We start from the raw sequence: 12958 nt of genomic DNA on the forward strand, positions 1-12958 counted from the left end.
TTAAGACTAAACAAGAAATGGTTGATAGCCCAATGGTTAAGAGTTAGCTACCCTACTAAGAGGTTCTAAGTTTGAGCCACTTCTCCCCTTTTCATTTTTTTTTGAATTTAAGCAAAAATGGGGAAATTTGTTGTGCTGGCCCTAGGATATTCAAACCCTAGCAGTTTAGTTGTTCTTTTCCCATTTGGATTAGGTTTGCCTTTTTTCAAATTCTAGTAAAACTTATCTTCATCCTTAATTTATCTTATTTTTCTTCTCTTTTCCGTTTCTTTACACCATATTTTTATCTTTGTGTTGGTTATTATTTTGCTCTTCCCGAACCAAATCATCCCTCGTTCAATCATTTCTACCAGTTTTATAATTGTCGTCAACCGCATCCCTAGATTTGCCAAGAAACGGTAAGTGCATCTCTTTTCCAATTATTAGATCCCATATTTCCATAATATCACTATCCAAAGCTAATCCTTTGTTTGATTAATCAATATTTTATGATTCATTCGAAATCTTTGATAATTTTGTTGAAATCTTGGTACCAACAGTTAATTCACGTGTAAATATCATTTGAAGGACCGAAATTAGGTAAACCGGATCAAAGTAGATCATAGGAAGTGTAACAGGTTGATTTATTTTACCTTGTTTTTTTTATTTGTCATAAATGAGTATCTATTTCAGTGGTTAAGTGATGTGGGTGTGTGTTTGAGGTCTTGGGTTCAAGTCCCATTGTTGGAAAATTATGCTATTTTTTATCCTAGCCTTATCCCTATTAGTTTGGCTTATGTAATACTTTCGGTCAACTCATATTAGAAAGAGCTTGCTAGTTCAAGTGGTAAGGTGTTAGCTTACCTTAGGGTCTTATGTTCAAACCCTCATGTGAGCGAATGATGTTAATTTTTGCTTTTGTGAGTGTGTGTCGATTGTGTAGTAGATTTCGGTGGGATTAAAAGTCTTTGGTAGTTGGATGCAGTTAATGGGGGTGTTGTTTGGGAGTTTTAGTTTTTTATTTTTTAATTAATTAATTTTTTAATTTTAATTTTATTTTCCAAAAAATTCCCCTTTTGGTTTTACGTCATTTTTTCTGATCTCTCTTCTCTTCTGTGTACAATTGTCTTCATTTTCCTCTCTTTGAGTTTTAAATCAAAATTGTGTGTTACCTTTGTGGATCAGCATCGCTATTTCAATTTATCATCTTCTTTTTGCAACTTTCAATTGCATTCATTTCGGTAAGTTTTGTATAGGTGTGGTGTTATTGTTTCTTGGCTAGTGATTAATAGGGGGTTTTTGTTTAACTCTCGGTTGAGGGAAAGGGAAGAAGCAATTAGTGCTCCTCCAACAAATTGAACGTTTGGTGTTTCCTGTTTGTTGTCGATAAGTGTGTGAATGCGTTGAATGTTTATGTGAGGCTTCGTTTTTGGATAATTTGTGTTTGAGTTTTGTAAATGTTTACTGAAATTGGGCGTTGGAATGCTATTTGTAGGGTTCGGTGGTCTCGGGGTTGATTATGTATTGGAATCGAACAAGGTGTGTAACGAAAACACGAGAAAATGATGATTAGTGAAAGCTGAAAATCTGGCATGTTGACGCCACATGGGTGTGTGCCTGGTTGTGTGGTAGGCAGTGTGTGACACACGACCTTGTGATGGGTGAGTGTGTGGCCGTGTGGGTCACACGACCTAGGCCAATTTGGGCATGTGGCCTACACGGGCGAGCGCATGGACGTGTAGGCCGTGGTCCAGGCCATGTGAGCCACATGGATAGGGCCAATTTGGGCGTGCCTGTGTGACCCCACACTGACATATGGGCTCAAATTTCTAAAATTTTTCCTAGGTTTGTGCACGTCGTTCCGATCAACTATGGGCCTTCTGTGGGATCAGTATGGGTTTAGATAAGCCATTAAAGCATGAGGTTTGATAAACTATTTGTATAGTATCTAGTATAAGCAATACCTAAGTGTCTGATATGTAATGATAAATGTGTGATCTTCTATCTATATGGATGTTTGTTATCTGTTATACGAGCATATTACATATAATAATTCTGGTATCTGGTATCTGGTATCTGGCATCTGGTAGTTCTGTTTTATCTAATATTATGTTGCATCTGAATGTGGGGAGGGATATGTGATATGTCGAAGAAGTATTTTGTGAGTCGTTATATCGTCGATATACTGGCAGTACGGCTACGATTACTTTGAAAAGTGTCGTACATATACTATGTAGTGCGTAGGGTTAGGTGGGTGTTTTATACCCCACATGGTGTGTTGGGATGGTCGGAGTTGGTGTGTAAAGGATGGGGTAGGACTTTGTATATCTGTATCTATATGATTTTGTTGATAATTTGATTCTGTTAAAGGACTTTTGTCTGTATCTGTTCTATTATGAGATAAAATCTTGATTTATGTTTCCGTTCAGTTATGCACTGGGTTTTTTTTTTAAAACTCACTTTTTTTTGTCTGTTCAGTTCAGGTAACCCTTAGATTTAGGCGAGTTGGTGCGACAGAGGCTCAGTTGTGATCACTTGTCCGTAAATCGTATTTACTTAAAAAGATTAATTAATTTTAAGGTTTTCTATTGAGTGTTTTGTAATTTTAGGACTATCTAGATTTTTGGGTTTGATTTTTGGATTTGAATCAAGTTTGAGATTTCTTATGACATATGACAAACAAAACACAAAAACAACTATTTTATGCGATCAAGCGCTTTCGATAAAATAAACTTGGTTATCAAAATATAACAACTTTTAAAATTCCGCTGCAAATTGTTGTTTAAATTGAAAGAAAAATAAATTGGTGGCTTTCACTAAGGAGTACAATAACATATTTTTAAAATAAATAGGTATGATTTTTTTAAGAAAAAAAGGACAATTTTTTGAACTATTCTTCGTAACATTCTCGGATTTGGCCATAACACCTAGGTTGGGTTTAGGGTGTTACAGTTAGTGGTATCAAAGCCAAGTTGCAAAACTAGGGTTGTGAAATTTGGGGTTCAAAATGTTATTTGTAAAAGAACTGGTTTCCAAACAATTTTATTTCTTTTGAGTAAAGTTTGTGGTGGTACACCGAGTCTTCGGCGCAGATCTTGTAAGTACTTTTAAATTTAGAAATACTATAGTTAGAAAACTCTAAACTGTCTGAAACTACACTGAGTTAATTAGGGACTGAAACTTCTGATAAATATGCGAAGCATAAAATACTGGCTAATAAACACTGAAATTGATACATAAAATTTTGTAATGTAGATAAAACTATAATTACGATGAGAGCTCGTGGAATGCATGGTCATGGTACTTGTGGGCGCACCAGGTGCCTAGAGGGACTCGAGTTGAGTCATCCTCGATGGACAGTATGCCTAATACGAGTGAGACACTGGCTACACCTACTGTTGAGACCAGGTCTCAAAGCAGTTCTGCTGGGGATGAGGCACTGTCCTAAGCCATGCTTCGAGTATTGGAGAGGGTCGCTGGCCCCATTCTGGATTTGGGAGCTGTAGGCTGGTAACTGAATGACTCCGGTCTAATGGCGTTGAGCTGTTTAGGGGCGTCACTGGAGTCACACCGACTGTGGCCGAATTCTGGTTGGAGGCCACAGAGAGGATAATAAATGATATTGATTGCACTCTTGAGCAGAAACTGAATGGTGCAGTATCTCTGCTTCGCGATGAGGCATACTAGTGGTGGTTATCGGTTGAGAAGGGTACTCAGTTGGATTGGGTTAATTGAGAGTATTTCAAGATTTCTTTCCAAAGGAAGTATATGGGAGCGAGTTATCTGGTGCTCGTAGACATGAGTTCATGAATCTCATTCAAGGAGATAAGACTATGGCCGAGTATGAGGCAGAATTTCTGAGATTGAGCTGTTACGCTTGAGGGATGGTGACATCTGAATATGAGAGGTGTGTCTATTTTGAGGATGAGTTAAGAGGTAATTTGAGGGTTCTGATAGCTTTGCAGAGGGAGCGAGAGTCCGCCGTTCTGGTGGACAAGGCAAAGATTGCCAAAGAAGTTAAGCATGTTGAGCGCCAGAATAAGGACCGAGAGAGGGGAAAGATTAAGATGGATTTGGAGCCCTCTAGCTCTATTCAGAGGCCTAAGAAACGGGCTAGACTTGATGGGCCTTCTAGAGTGGGAGTTTCAGTTGCTTCTACTGTGGCTCAACTATACAGTGACTATAGTAGGCATTATCCGGGCAAGTGTTGGAGGAGTTTGGGAGCATGTCTGCGATGTGGGTTGATGGAGCATCATAGTAGCAATTGCCTACAGCATTGGGATTAAAAGCAAGCTCTAGCTTTGGGTTTTGTTCAACCTTAGAGGGCAGTACAACAACTGCCTAGGGGCCATGGTCCTACTAGGGGTGGTATGTAACAGCTTGTTTTTAGTGAAATCAGAATAGTGGTTTCGGGACCAAAAATTTGAGGTCAAAATATTTATTTCATTATTATTGTGAGGTCTACAGCATGATAGTATGATTGTATGAAAATTTCGTTAAAAAATTTTATCGTTTGAATACTGAATTCAATAAAAAAGACTAAATTGTTAAAGGTGCAAAATTAGAGTTCTATAGGCTAAAGGCATTAAATAGCTAAAGAACTTAAATGTTTGAGTACTTAAATGATAAATAGACCATTTTTTATTTGAGTGGACAAAGATGGACATTAAATAGGTGAATTTTAAGCTATTGAATAAAGTTAATTTGGTAAATGAATAAAATAACATAAATTAAATTAAGGTAAAAAAAAGTTATCATCTTTCTTTCTTCTTCATGAACCTAAAATAAGAAAGAAAATACTCCATTTTTGTGCGTTTGAAGGTTCGGCCATAGTCTCATTGCATGTAAGTGCATTTTTACTCCGTTTTTAATGATTTCTATGTTTTTTGAGTCGTTGTAGCTTAACCTAGCTAGCCGAGGGACTAATTTACAAAAAATTTAAAAGTCTAGGGTTTTACCATTGATGAATGTGTATGTGTTTTGATGTTTGATGATAGAAAATGAATGGTTGTTGTTAGATAAACCCCATTTGTTAAATGTAAGAAATATGTGGTAAATGTGAAAAATAATGAAAATTTTGGCTGCTATGAGTCTATATAGAATTCGGTTAGTATAGCTTGAGATGGAATTGCATGAATTTTTCATTTTTATGAGCTAATGACTAAATTGTAAATAATTAAAAAGTTAAGGGGAAAAAGTGTAATTTTACTAAAACATTATTTTTAGATTAAATTAAATAGAATGTATTTTGAATAAGTTAAATTTGATTATATATAGATCAAGAAAATCAACGTTCGGAATTAGATCGGGGGAAAAACAAAATAGTTGATTGATAGCTTGATTCTCTCCATATAAATTCGAGGTAAGTTCGTATGTTAATAAGCATTAATGTAATTGTGTATTAAATACTTTATTATTACATGATTGATGAATACGACTTCACGAAAATATTTGACAAACATTAGACGACGTATGAAATCCCGGTTGAACCTTAGGAATAGATAGGATACAAATGACATGTTATTAGGGGTTATTGTGTTTTGGGTGCTGGTCCGTACGTTCTAACGGTGGTTGATTTTTTTGGCATGTGTTGTGGTTACTCATCAGCTTGCGTGAGCAGACCCGGTGATAGCTCGAGGTGAGCATTTACATATGAGATATGAGATTGATACGGTTCCGACCATGTATTGGCACTTAGGGTGCGAGATTCCTGAGTATCCAATATTTTTCCAAATGGTTCAACGGGTATATTGACGATATGAATGGTTAAGAGATTGATGCGTATCAGTGCAGGTATGTACATAAACTATATACGCATTGAATCCACGAAATTTGTGAGTTTAATGATTTACTATATGGATGATTATATGTTAGCCTTGTGATTAAGTTGAGTTGTAGTATATTATGTTTAGATTACTTAAATTTTGAATGAATGGTAAGTTATACTTATTAGCCATATGAGCTTAATGGTAAGTTATACTTATTAGCCATACGAGCTTACTAACTTAATAGCTTACTTTTTTTACTTTTTCGTGTTTTATAGTGAGTTCAAAGTGTGCTCAGATTGGTAGTTGTTGGAGATCTCATCACACTATCCAGCCGCTGTTTTGGTACTTTTGAACTTGTGTATTTTGGTTATATGGCATGTATAGGTTATTTGGCTAATGAAATCCTATATGGTTTGGTTATGTAACTAGTCATGTAAAATGACTTGATTTGGCATATGTTGGTATTTGTATGTATATATATGTGTGTGGTTATTCTTATCCTGTGTGCATTTGGATTGCCAAGAAATATGTTTAGATATGTAAATATGTGTAATTGGCCTTTGATATGTGGTTTATAATTGCTATGTGAAGGCCTTAATTGTGTATTTGTATTTTGAGTACCAAATGGTTGAATTTTGTGATATGGTATGCATGTTGATTTAGGCACAAATTCTACTAAGTAATGTAACGCCCCTTACCCGTACCCGAGATCGGGACGAGGTACGGGGCATTATCGAAAAATATGGAAATTTCAATTTAAAACCGATCAAATAGAATCGTATTGTCCCAATTATGGACCTACGAGGTCCAAAACATGCATTAAAAGTGATCCGGGACTAAACCGAAGACTTTAGAAAACTTTAGGAAATTTCTAGGTTTAAGCCTCACACGCCCGTATAGAGGCAATGCACATACTCGTGTCCATTGGGACACGCCCGTGTCCCTTATCTGTGTTGAGTTATTGGAATTTATTTTTCATTTTGAACCTGCAAGGGTTTTCACACGGCCGAGCACACACCCGTGTCCCTAGTCCGTGTCTCTCAGACGGTCTAGACACGCCCATCTCATCGCCCGTGTCCAAAAACCTGGACATTCTGTTTATGACGTCATCATCTATCTAGGGGAACACGACCAAGGCACACACCAGTGTGCAAGGCTATGTCCTCCACACGGTTGAGACACACGGCTGTGTATCTGCCCGTGTGTTTACTACCATGCATACTGACCTAAAAATTCAAGGTGCCAGGGACACATGGCTGAGCAACACGCCCAAGGGGCAGACACACGGCCTAGACATATGCCTGTGTGTCTACCCATGTGTACCTTTTTGGAGGATATTTTCCAAGCCAATGATCACCCTCAACATCTATACACATTTATGAACTTCAATGGTATTTAACATGGCCTAAATATGTCCATAACCTACCTTGGCATAGTCTATTGCATGTTAACCTCATCTTATTGGTTTAGCACATGCTAGGTTATCCTTTTTGTATTAAGGATTACCACTTCAATAATCACATTTTATACTTGGCTCATTTTATAACTCATTGTCAATTATGACCTAACCATCTCCAAATTATCTGGCCACATTTCACATGTCCATTCATGGTATACCACATTTAACCATCACATGAAACATTTAAGCATAACCATGCACAATTAGTAGGTTTACAACCTACAAGCCATATCCCATGGCCATATAAAATATGAATAAGTATATCATTCAACCCTTACATTGGCTAGCCAAATGACACACATATCAAAATGATCAAGAATCTTATACGTGCCATTATAGAAAAATAAAAGTTTCTATATACCCAAGCAAGACAAGTTGACAGTCTTGACAATGCTCCAACTGTCTTCCAATCTTCCCGAGTCCTCGAGGTCTATAAGATGAGGGAAATGAAAGGGGGTAAGCATTTATATGCTTAGTAAGTCCAGATAACAGGAAGGTAAACTTACCAGTTGTTTAGCATACAACCATATTAGATATTCATGCCAACATGCATAGTATAATTTCCCTATCGCATACACTCAATCATCATGTTAGTTTTATGTCAATAACATTAATCTTAGATGAGCTCATCATTTTAAGTATTTCTATTTTCGTTCCCCATTTTAATCTCATTGAACTTCTTGAAATCTCAATGGATATCTCATTTTTCGTCAAATCATGTGAGTGATCATTTTAAATATGCACTCCTATGAACCTTGCTCTTACGGCGGGATTACCAGTCCAGGCTAAATCCCTTACAATGACATGTACTCTAATGAGCTCGGATCTGAATTACCAGTCCAGGCTTAATTCAGACCTTAATCGAATTACCCGTTCGGGGTAAATCCATTTTAGCACACTTATTCTTCGGGAGGCTCGATCACTAAAGGAACACCCGTCCGGGCTAGATCTGTTTTACCATCAATTCATTTCGAGAAATCCATCAGATATCCTTTTATTTCAATCAGGAAACTTCAATTCTCTTTTAAACTATATTACCACATTTCATGGATTGTCATGCAATGAATGTCTAAATTATCATACATTCAAATATATATATTTTGTGTATATTAAGAGTTTACTTCGAGTTACACGAACTTACCTAGTAATTGCTTTGGGTTCGTATTTCAGTTATTCCAAAACCTTTCGTTTTCCATTGTCGACCTCCAGAATTGGTTCCTCAGGGTCTATATCAATAAGAATAAATTATTAATACCTTACATTGTTCATTTTGGGTTTAAGACTCACCCTCAGGCAAAATGACCAATTTGCCCCTAACCTTTCACACTTTTTACAATTTAGTACTAAGGCTCGTATAATGAAATGCATGAAATTTCTAAGTTATCCAATCCTAGAAAAATATTTTTCTTACTTATAGTATCCCACATTTTCTTTCATTTCACATTTTTCTACCCATTTTTACAACTTTTACAAAAATGGTTCCCCAAGTCATTTCCATGAAAAACTACTTAGTAAATCTTGTTTACTATCCTTTAAACTCTCATATTCCTCAATAAATCATCAAAACACAAGAATCTCATGCATGGGTAAATTTTTGAACATGAACCCTAGCTTGAAATATGGGTAGAAATAGAGAGAACATGTTACGAGGATCTCAAAAACATAAAGAATATAAAAAACAAGGCTAGGGAATACTTACTATCAAGCTTGAAATGTTGAACCAAAACCCTAGCTATGGCTATTGAGAATTTCAGCAGCCACAAGGAAGATGATGGCTGATTTTAGCTATCTTTTTCCCTTTTTATTTCATTTATTACCAAATGACCAAAATACCCTTCTTTAATAACCTTTCAAAATTTTCCATGCATGCCCATTTTTGTCCAAAAACTTAGAAATTGGGTAAATTTCTATTTAAGGCCTCCTAATTAATAATCCATAGCAATTTCATACTAATTGCTTCTAGAACCCAAGTTTTGCAATTTATTAAATTTGGTCCCTAATTTCCAATTGGACACCTTATACTTAAAATTTCGTCATGAAACTTTAACACATGCTTATTTTAATTTCCTAAACCTCATAATAATAATAATAAAATATTTTAATGTCAGATTTGTGGTCCTGAAACCACTATTCCGACTAGGCCTAATTTTGGGATGTTACAAGTAAATTGATCATTTATGTGATTGTTGGGAGGCATATTGGTATGATTTTGAATGCTCAATTGTGAAGTTATGAATATTGTTATTGTTGGTATTGGCATAGATTGATTTGGACTTGGTTTTGAATGGTTTGAATGCTTATTGATGATATGGTCATATGCCAATTGATATGTTTAGGTTTAGGGAAATTTGGGTGAGAAAAATGGCTTGGAAAATATCCTAATTTTATCCACAAGGGTAGAGACACGGGTGCGTGTCTCAGCCATGTGTGATACATGATCAGGTGGCACAGTCGTGTGTCCCCTGGTACTTATTTAGAAATTAAATCAATAGCTTCACATGGCTTAGCACACGGACGTGTGGCTTGGGCGTATGGCACAAGTCAGTATACACTCTAGTTTTCACGCGACCTAGTACATGACCTGGCACACGGGTTTGTGAGTCCATTTTGAAGGGTACACAGGCTAGTCACACGGGTGTGTGGTTGGCAATGTGACCCAAGTCAGAGAGTTACATGGGGTTAGACATAGGCTAGGACACGACCATGTGATCCCATTTAGAATGTCTACGCTGCCTATCCGCACGGGTGTGTGTCCCTTGCACTTGAAAATATTCTGTGTTTTTCTAAAAATTTATTAAGTATTTGATTTTATCCCAAACCACTTCTAGTTTTTGTTTTGGGCCTCGAGGGCTTATGTTAAGGACTATATCATTGCATTTGAATGGTTTTTAATTAGTATGAGAATTGTAATTTGAATTGTATGATTGTTTATGAGATAAGTCCGGTAATACTCTGTAACCCTGTTCCCACGACGGATATGGGTTAGGGGTTTTACATGGTAATGGTATGGGTAGGGGACAAAGAGCATCAGGCAGAGGTGCTAATCAGACTGGGGCGAGGTAGCCTGCGCTAGTATATGTTGCTCGACGCTGTGAGGACAAAGATACCTTTGATGTGATTATGAGTACGTTTCTTATTTATGATATTTCATATATTGCACTGATAGACATAGGGTCAACATACTTCTACATAGCTAGTTCTGTCTCTGATAACTTGGGGATTCCTGTTGAGGGTACTTCTAGTGAGATTTTTGTACTGAGTCCATTGGGTCAATTTGTTCGAGTAAATAGATTGTATATGAATGTACCGCTGGAAGTACAAAGGGTTATGCTTCTAACAAATTTGATGGAGATACTGTTCGGAGAATTTGATTTGATTCTGAGTATGGATTGGCTCGTGGATCATTGATTTAGTTTGGATTGTGCAACCAAAAGAGTAGTTTTGAGGTCTGACAATGATATGGAGGTGGTTGTGATGGACGAGCGTCTGGATTACTTATCCAATGTGATCTCAGCTCTTGTGGCCGAAAAACTAATTCGAAAAGGGTGTGAAGCGTATCTGGAATATGTAAGTAGTTCAACTTTTGTGGACTCTTCTGTTGAGAACATTAAAATAGTCAGGGAATTTCTAGATGTTTTTCTCGATGAGTTATCGGGTTTACTTTTGAATCAGTTTATGGACTCTTCTGTTGAGAACATTAAAACAGTGAAGGAATTTCTAGATGTTTTTCTCGATAAGTTATCGGGTTTACTTTTGAACCAGGAAGTTGAGTTCATCATTGAGCTTCTATCGGGTACAGCTTTAGTGTCCATCGCTCTTTATCGTATGGCACCGAATAAGTTTATGGAGTTAAAGGCTCAACTTCAGAAGCTTTTGGATCGTAGATTCATCCATCCTATTGTGTCTCTGTAGGGGGCATCGGTTTTTTTAGTAAAGAAAAAGGATGGTACCATGAGAATGTGCACTGACTACCAACAGTTGAATAAACTGACTATGAAGAATAAGTACCCACTTTCAAGGATCGACGAATTCTTTGATTAGTTTCGTGGGGCTTCGGTATTTTTCTAAGATAGATCTCCGTTCTGGGTATCTTCAGCTTAAGGTTAAGGAAGTTGATGTTCATAAGATGGATTTTAGGACTCGTTATGGGCGCTACAATGTCTCAATCATGTCTTTTGGTTTGACGAATGCTTCGATTGCATTCATAGATCTGATGAATCAGGTTTTCCAATCCTATCTAGATCAGTTCATCGTGGTTTTCATCAACGACATTCTAGTATACTTTAAGACCGAGGATAAGCATGATGAGCATCTTAGGGTAGTTCTTTAGTTACTTCAAGAGAAACAGCTCTATGCTAAGTTGAGCAACTGTGAATCCTGGTTAAAGGAAGTAACTTTTCTGGGGCATGTGCTTTCTACAGAGGGGATATGAGTTGATCCTAGAAAGATTGAGGCTATACTTGGTTGGAAATAGTCTAAGAACATTTTTGAGATCCGTAGTTTTCTGGGTCTTGTTGATTATTACTGGAGGTTTATCGAGGGGTTCTTGTTAATTTCAACTCTTTTGACTAAGCTTTTGCGTAGGAAAACTTCTTTTTTCTGGACTAATGAGTAACAATTGAGCTTTAAGAAGCTCAAATATGTTTTTACTCAAGATCCTGTTCTGATACAACCTGAATCTGGTAAGGAGTTCGTAGTATATAGTGATGCATCACATGCCAGTTTGGGATGTGTTTTGATGCAAGATTGTAAGGTTATGGCTTATGTGTCCCAACAGCTTAAGTCATACGAGGGAAACTATCTGACACACGATCTCAAGTTGGCTGCCATAGTTTTTGCCTTCAAGATTTGAGGCACTATTTGTATGGTGAAAGGTGTATCATTTACACCAATCACAAGAGCTTTGAGTACTTCCTTACTTAACATGAGTTTAACCTTAGGAAACGTAGATGGGTTGAGCTACTCAAAGATTATGACTGCACTATAGAGTATCATCCCAGTAAGGCCGATGTGGTGGTTGACGCTCTTAGTCATAGAGCAATGTCTGGTTTGATGGCGATGTTTGCTCACCTAAGTCTGTTTGAGGATGGGAGTTTACTAACTGAACTACAAGTTAAGCCAACTTGGATTGATCAGATTCGGGATAAACAGTTAGGGGATGAATCTCTGGTTCTGCGTTTCCACCAGATAGAAGATGGTAGTATGTTTGATTTTGGGCTGAATAGTGACGGTATTCTATGTTTTCGAGGACAGGTTTTTATACTGAATGACTCTAATTTGAGGCAGTCTATCTTGAGGGAAGCGCATAGTAGTCCATATGTTATGCATCCCGGTAGAAATAAGTATTGGGATCTTTGTGAGCTATATTGGTGGCCAGTGTTGAAACGAGAGGTAACAGACTTTGTTTCTCACTGTCTAACGTGCCAGCAAGTTAAGGCTGAGCACCAGTTGCCTACAGATTTACTCCAACCCATTAAGATTCCCTTTTGGAAATGAGAACATGTGACTATGGACTTCGTTAGTGGGTTGCCTTTAACACCTACTAATAAGGGTTCTATTTGGGTAATCATGGATTGATTAACAAAGTCTGCCCACTTCATTCTTGTTCGGATAGATTATTCTCTCCAGAAGTTGGCTAAGCTTTACATTTATGAGATTGTGAGACTTCACGGGGTTCCAGTTTTGATAATTTTGGATAGAGATCCTCGCTTCATGTATCAGTTTTAGAAGAAACTTCATGAAGCTTTGGATT

At 37.1% G+C, this 12958-nt stretch overlaps 1 protein-coding gene across 1 annotated transcript; it reads left to right on the forward strand.

The window, feature by feature from the left end:
* The first annotated feature begins 10665 nt into the window (after positions 1–10665).
* Positions 10666–12702, forward strand: LOC107962997 (uncharacterized). Its single transcript, XM_016899602.1, has 4 exons — positions 10666–11086; positions 11226–11524; positions 11628–11719; positions 12147–12702. The coding sequence occupies exons 1-4, from the start codon at positions 10666–10668 to the stop codon at positions 12700–12702; spliced, it is 1368 nt and encodes a 455-aa protein (XP_016755091.1).
* Positions 12703–12958: the final 256 nt, after the last annotated feature.

The sequence above is a fragment of the Gossypium hirsutum genome, chromosome A06 (genome assembly GCF_007990345.1).
Source record: "Gossypium hirsutum isolate 1008001.06 chromosome A06, Gossypium_hirsutum_v2.1, whole genome shotgun sequence".
Lineage (NCBI taxonomy): Eukaryota > Viridiplantae > Streptophyta > Magnoliopsida > Malvales > Malvaceae > Gossypium > Gossypium hirsutum.

What these genes read in the sequence shown, in the direction of transcription:
- LOC107962997 (XM_016899602.1), top strand. Translation starts at nt 10,666, where the DNA reads ATGGAGGTGGTTGTGATGGACGAGCGTCTGGATTACTTATCCAATGTG. An exon ending in AGCATGATGAGCATCTTAGG is followed by an intron (nt 11,525 to 11,627) that starts GTAGTTCTTTAG and finishes TGCTTTCTACAG; the next exon opens with AGGGGATATGAGTTGATCCT. An exon ending in TCCGTAGTTTTCTGGGTCTT is followed by an intron (nt 11,720 to 12,146) that starts GTTGATTATTAC and finishes GTTTAACCTTAG; the next exon opens with GAAACGTAGATGGGTTGAGC.